Genomic DNA, 7,078 nt, shown 5'->3' with positions numbered 1-7,078 from the left:
TCGATTTCGGGATCCCACTGTGGACGCGCTAAACCGATTTTATTAGATCTGTTTTGTAATATCGGTTTAAGCTAATTCGAAATAATCGTGCCGTGTAGACGTACCCTCAGTCTGAGAACCCTGGGAGCAGAGAAAGGTATAATGCAATGCAATGACTGGAATTTGAAACTAGAACAATTCAGACTGGAAATAAGGCATAAATTTTTAGTGATGAGACTAACTAATCATTTAAACAATTTACCAATGGAAGTGATGGGTTCTCCATCACAAATTATTAAATCACGATTGGAAGTTTTTCTAAAAAATATGCTGTAGGAATTTTTTTGGAAATTCTGTGGCCTGTGTTATATCAAAGATCAGACTAGCTGGTCACATTCCTTCTGGCCTTGGATTCTGTGGATGCCCTAAACGTCTAAATTCTGACACCTCAAATTTCTAGGAGACACGTAAGTGCTTGATACTAGAATATTACAGCAGCAGTTGGTGTCTTGATGTTAATTTATTATACCTACCATGTAGAAGATTGGCCTTCCTCAGAGCTTGCTTGACACATGGCGATAGTCAAACTGGGCCTTAGGCCCCAATCTGCAAAGGTACTTAGGCACCTATATCCCAGCCTTTGGCTCCTAGGTCACAATTGTAGGCTCTACTGTGATAAAACTCCAGCTGACTTCTGTAGGTGCCTAAATTTTCAGGGTAAACATTCTCTGGGTGCAGAAATTTCTGCCTCTGGACACATGCGTTGCTGCCTCACTTCAGGTTTCCTGAACCTAAACCCCAGATCAGTGCATGAACCAGGGGAAGATAGGCATTCTCCCACCTATCTCCCATGCGGGGCTTGATTAGGTAGATGTGCTCAGAGGTTGCATACCAGATCAGGTTTAATTCAAAATCTGTCTGCTGGAGGAGGAAGAGGGAGGTTGTGCCCACCTTAACTCCTAGCTCATTGGTTAGAACACATACCTGGAATGTGGGAGACCTGGGTTCAGCGCATCCCCCACCCCCACCCCCGCCTCATGAAGAGAGAGGATATGAATAAGGGTCTCCTACCTCTCAGGAGAGTCCTCTAATCACTGAGCTATGGGATATTCTGATGTAGGGCTCTCTCAATCTCTCCTGTTGAAGATATTCCACTTGGGATGAATATGCAAATAGTCATTGGGTCAGAGAGACTGAGAATAAGGCCAGGTCTACACGACGCGCGAAAATCGATTTTAGATACGCAATGTCAGCTACGAGAATAGCGTAGCTGAAATCGATTATCTAAAATCGATTTACTCACCCGTCTTCACCGCGCGGGATCGATGTGCGCGGCTCGCCATGTCGATTCCGGAACTCCGTTGGTTTTGGTGGAGTTCCGGAATCGATGTAAGCGCGCTCAGGGATCGATATATCGCGTCTAGATGAGACGCGATATATCGATCCCCGAGCAATCGATTGTAACGCGCCGATATGGTGCGTCGTATAGACGTGGCCTAAGACTGGTGTTTAGGGCCAGGTATGAGGTTTAGTGTGGGGGCAAGAGAGAGAAGAAAATGCTGAAAATAATGCATGCTCTCTCTCTCCTCTCAAGTTAGGAAAGAGTATGGGAGGAAAAGACTAGGAAGTGGAAAAAGGGGAAACCTTGATTATTAAAACTTCTGAGTCAGGAGTATTTCAGCTCTTTAGTTGTACTGCCCTTTGCCATGTTTGTATTTGAGAATATCTATGTGCACTCCTGTTTGGGACAGGAGGTAAATGAGATGGCTGAGTACTGGGTAACATAAGAGGAAAAAATCCTGTTTTAGAAAAGGAGTGGGGAACCTAAATGGAGATTATCAAATAGAACTATTTTACTGATACATAACCTAGGCTTTAACACTTTTGTTTTTAGTATATAGCTCAGGTTTTATGATGCCATAGGAACAGATTACAGGCTAAATACTTGCTTTTAAGGGATGTAAAGAGCTATTTAGCAATTTAAAAACAAATATTCCATGAGTTCACATCCTAGAACAACAGCTCATAAACTTAGATTCAGATGTGATGCTCGGTGTGACCAGTCTGGTGAAAGAGGTACAGTACATAAGATCCTGCTTATGGCTGTTGACTGTTCCTTAGCAGATCCTGCAGCTAGTATTGCAAGCATCTTGAGATTTTAATCAGATTTTGATAATTTTATATGAGAACAGTATTTTGTGTCCTAAACATTTCATATTTTAATTTGTAGGTGGATAGAAGCATACAGATGGCAGATAATAGGTAAGTCAGAATGCTCTCAATATCTGTTCTAAACAGAAATTGTTTGCTACTTACCCATCTTCAGAGCTCACCAGTATCTTAGTGAGTGGTTCTTTCATGAAACTTTGCAAATCAAAAATAGAGAAGGCTAGCCAGAACATTAATGCTTTATCCCACAAAAAAGGAAGATGAATTGGTGCATAGGAAGCTAAAAATGTTGTACAAATGGTCATGTGTAAAATCACTCTTCTTAGTATTGTCTACTTCCGAGGGTATTCTGCATACAATATTTAAAAAATTCTACCAATTTTATTTGTCATATAAATGTGGATGCTCCAGCATGGCATTGAGGAGCACAGGCCACTGGCTGCACAGAGGTGGGAGATCACTGTGCAGCCTCCACCCACCCAGACTCAGCGGTGAGGCTGAACCCAACCCTTACATAGTGCAAGGACAGGGCAGCCCTACAGAAACACCCAAGGGCCCCTCCAGGTGTGGGCAGGCAAGCTCAGCAAGGCAGGATCCAAGTGTGGAGGGTTTTAGTGTGTGGGGGATTCAGGTGTGCGTTGAGAGGGTTTGGGGGGGGGGTGCAGGCAACTCAGTGGAAGATCTGAGGGTGGAGGGGGATCTGGGTGCACAGGGGCTTGTTGGAAGGTTTTGGGGGTAACAGTAATGGGATTCTGTAGTGGGGTCCAGGTGAAGGTGAGGGGGGGAGAGCTTGGTGAGGGGTCTGGGTATTGGGGGCTCAGTGGAGGGTCAAGATGCTGGGAGGAGTGGGGTTCAGTGGGATGGGGATCCAGGTGCAGCTAGTTGGGGCTCGGTGGGGTGGGAATCTGGGTGCGGGTAGCTCATCAGAGTTGTCCAGATGCAGGGAAAGTGGGGCTCATTGTGGGGGTGTTTCTGAGTGCAGGAGGATGGGGGTGAGGCTCAGCAGGAGGGTCTGGATGCATGGGGGTTGGGTGGATGGGGGAGCAGCTCACTGTACAGGGATCCCACTCCCTGCAGCTGAGGAGCGATGGGTGCAGGAAGCAGGGTAGTTTGCAGAGCTTACTACAGCTGGGAAGAAATCTGGGGGTGGGTCTGACCCAGCCTCGGATGCTGTGCAGGGGAAGAGGAAGTCCCCTCCTCCCCAGTCCAGCCGGAATAGCAGCTGAGTCCCGCGCAGGGTAGAAGCCATTCACTGGGTGTTCCCCCAGTCCTGCCCCTTCCCCACGGTGATTTCCTCTCTGCCGACTGCCCTGGGCACCTGAAACTTACTGCTGGGGAGGGTTGCATGACCATTCTTGTGGCTTCCCTTTGTTTCCCCATCAGAAAGTCTTTTTTTCTGCAGGGAAGCAAAAAAATCTGCCGGGAACATAAATTCTGCGCGTGTGCTGTGTTGCAGAATTCCTCCAGGAGTAATTGTCTAGACTCTGAATGAAATATATTACAGTTATCTTAAAATAACTTCCTTGTTATCTAAATGTCCATCTAAAGTTTATCAACATAATAGGTTAAGTAGTATAAGCATTTTTCAGTTTGCTGGTAAGCTAGTCTTATTTTTTGAAGAAGAGCAAGGTGAGCACAAACTGAAATTGCAACTTTTTTTTCTAATTTGTTAAAAGTAACTGCTTTTATTGCGATTCAGAAAAAATCCCTCTTGATCTGATGTTTTACAGGGATAGGGAAATAATCTGAGCTTTGAGGCTCTGTGCTGTATTTAATTCTTCTGGATTGTATACTTTTGTAGAGTCCCAACATTGCTCCTGCCTCACTGGGAGAGAGTCCCCAGTGTAATTACTCCCTTTTGTACTAATAAGATGTTGCTTATATTTTAAGTTCCTCAGGGGAAAGAACACATCATGACTTTGATCTTGTACAGAGCTGGACATGATGCACAAAACATTATTCCTACACATAAAGGACTTCGCTTCCACCAAAATCTAATGTTCTAAAACTAAATTTGTGAACTAGAGTTTAGTAAAAATACAATGGTCTCTGAAACAAAATTTACATACTGATAGCAAAGGTTCAGCTTTAACTAACTTGCCCGAACAGCTCTCCTTTTACCATTTTTAGGGCAAATCTGATTCTCAGATTTATCTAGCTCTGTGGTAATCAGAGTGGCTTCTTTGACTATTTAATTAGAAATATATTCCCTACATCTGAGTAGGGAAATAATATAAAATTCTGCATCTGGCGCATTTTTTTTTAACTTTCATAGATGCTAGTGTATCAAGGCCCTACTTAACTTGCGATGTTGTGGAATCTGCAATTTCCACATTAGGCTTCCACTGCAGTTTTGACAGTGGGAGCACTAGGTGGCCAACAGTGGAAAAGTAATGGACCACAAATAATAAGGTCCATTATTACTTTTCTAAAATTACCCATGGGTTGTCTGCAACTCAGCCACAATTTTTTGATAATCATCCTGCAGTTCAAGTAGGGCCTTGTATATTGTGCATTACAAGTGTATGGACACATTGCCCTGAAGAATTTACAGTCCAGTTAAGAAACAAGAGTTTATGAAAAATTGTAAAAATACATGTTTCCTTGCATTTGAATTTAGAGATTATTTGTTCAGTGGATTCACAGACTGGTCTGTGAACCACCAGTGGCTTGGGGAGCACTTGCTGACCAGCTACATGGTGCTGGGCCCTTTTTGTCTACAGCAGCTAAATTGAGTAAAGGACGGCTAAAAATACTTCCCTTTCCCTGTGTCACCTTTCTATGTAAGTAATTGCTGTAGCTGCAACAAGGTTATGCTGTTGTGAATGAATGAGGAAGTCTACATGAGCGCAAATTGTAGTGGAGATGGTTCACTAATTTACCTTCTAATAAAATATGGTTCACTCTGTTAAAATTAAGGAACCACTGACAAAGCCCAGTGTGCACTGTAGGTATCAAGAGACATACCTATTTACATTTGATGTCTCTGAGCCTTCAAGTCCAAATTATGTTGCTGGGGAAGCTTTTATAGCTAGCACATCTCTCAGAACTTGATTTAATGGGTTCATATGATTTTTTCCTTCTAAATGTAAACCCTGATTGTTCCTGAATTTCAGGTTATCCAAATTTCAATAAACAAATCCCCAAATATGTTTATCTGAGATTCTTGTTCTCACAGGACTTTTTGGGTGTTCTGATTTGATCCCTGTGCCTCAGAGAGGCTTTGAATGTTTAGTTTTACCTATATTTCTCCTTATCTCACTATTTAAAGAGTTTGGATCTCTCCAATCTTAGATGAAAATCAAATAAGCCTTGCTCAAATACCCTGTGTCACAACATCCTCCTGGCCAAGGGAGGGTGGATGCAGCTCCAGGGTCACTCAGTTGATGTGAGAGCCTTCTACACAGGGGGTTAGGTATTGACTCTACAGCTCCCTCAGCTTCTTACTTTCATGAGAGAAAACAATTAGCTTGATATCCAAACTCTGATATCCAGGTCTCAGACATCTGAACTCAAAGTACTGATGACAACAGATGTCTTTTAATGGAATCTACATATTTTTAACTTCTGTTGTGCGTCATTCTTTAAAAATAGCATTCTTTTATATGTAATATAAAATACGTTCAGTGATTTCATAATTAGATGTAGTAGCAAATATTGAGCTGGTGTTACCTTTTGGTGTGTAAATCTAACTTTGGCTTCTTTAGTAAAGCAGAAGATGCTGCATCAGATTCTGTGGAAGCTGCTAAACATGCAAGTGATAAAAAAGGTAAGTGTGAATTCTAAGTAACTGTATAAGGTTATACTAATAGTGGTAAGTCTCCGGTTTCTCTTGTACGCTGAAACCCTTTTCCATACAACTACAGAAATGTTTACATCGAAAATGGTGTATGCATGTGTCTCTTTAAGGCTCTAGTAGTGACTCGCAGTTAAAGCTGAGAGGCCATTTCTAAGTTTTGACCAAATCAGTTGATCCAGTTTTGTTCAAATGTGAAAACCCTTACTTTGATCAGAACATTTTGCAGCTAAATAAAATCATAAAATAGAAACTTCAGACTTGGCTTGTAAAGCTCTGGCAAGTTTCTTCAGAGTTTGAAGATCATTAGTTGCATATCTTTAAACATTTTAAAATGGACAGTCTTTTGTGCACATCTACAAATACATTAGAAGCAAGAGGAAGACCAAGGACAGTGTAGGCCCATTACTCAATGGGTGATGGGGGGGACGACAATAACAGAAAATGTGGAAATGGCAGAGGTGCTTAATCACTTCTTCGCTTCTGTTTTCACCAAGAAGGTTGTTGGTGGTTGGACGTCTAACATAGTGAATGCCAGTGAAAATGAGCTAGGATCAGAGGCTAAAATAGAGAAAGAATAAGTTAAAAATTACTTCAAGTTAGAGGTCTTCAAGTCACCAGGGCCTGATGAAATGCGTCTTAGAATACGCAAGGAGCTGACTGAGGCGATATCTGAGCCATTAGCAATTATCTTTGAAAAGTCATGTAACACAGGAAAGATTCCAGAAGACTGGCACTATATTTGCCCTGTTCCAGTCTATAAAAAGGGAAATAAGGACAGCCTGGGGAATAAGGACAATCCAGGGAATTACATACCAATCACCTTAACTTCTGTACCCAGAAAGATAATGGAGCAAATAATTAAGCAATCATTTTGCAAACATCCAGAAGATAATAAGGTGATAAATAAGGGTACGTCTACACTGCACGATTATTTCGCAGTAGTTTAAACCGATATTACAAAACCGATGTTATAAAATCGGTTTTGCGCGTCCACAATGCGATCACAAAATCGATTGCTTGTGTCCATGGTCCAAGGCTACCATCGATTTCAGGAGCGGTGCACTGTGGGTAGCTGTTCCTCAGCTATCCCATAGTTCCCACTTCCGTGTTGAGAGCACAGTGCCTGATGGG

The 7,078-nt window shown here is 42.3% G+C and overlaps 1 protein-coding gene across 3 annotated transcripts in view; it reads left to right on the top strand.

The window, feature by feature from the left end:
- NAP1L4 (nucleosome assembly protein 1 like 4) overlaps window positions 1-7,078 on the top strand; it is a 65,817-nt gene that overhangs the window by 6,107 nt on the left and 52,632 nt on the right. For all 3 annotated transcript variants that reach the window (XM_032770305.2, XM_032770313.2, XM_032770329.2), the window contains exons 2-3: window positions 2,210-2,241; window positions 5,856-5,917. In XM_032770305.2, the coding sequence (XP_032626196.1) occupies window positions 2,228-2,241; window positions 5,856-5,917 (76 nt within the window). In that variant the 5' untranslated portion in view covers window positions 2,210-2,227. The remainder of the gene's footprint in view (window positions 1-2,209; window positions 2,242-5,855; window positions 5,918-7,078) is intronic.

The sequence above is a fragment of the Chelonoidis abingdonii genome, chromosome 4 (assembly GCF_003597395.2).
Source record: "Chelonoidis abingdonii isolate Lonesome George chromosome 4, CheloAbing_2.0, whole genome shotgun sequence".
NCBI lineage: Eukaryota > Metazoa > Chordata > Testudines > Testudinidae > Chelonoidis > Chelonoidis abingdonii.
Note: the sequence above shows the minus strand (reverse complement) of the source record. Positions and strands in the feature narration are given on the sequence as shown.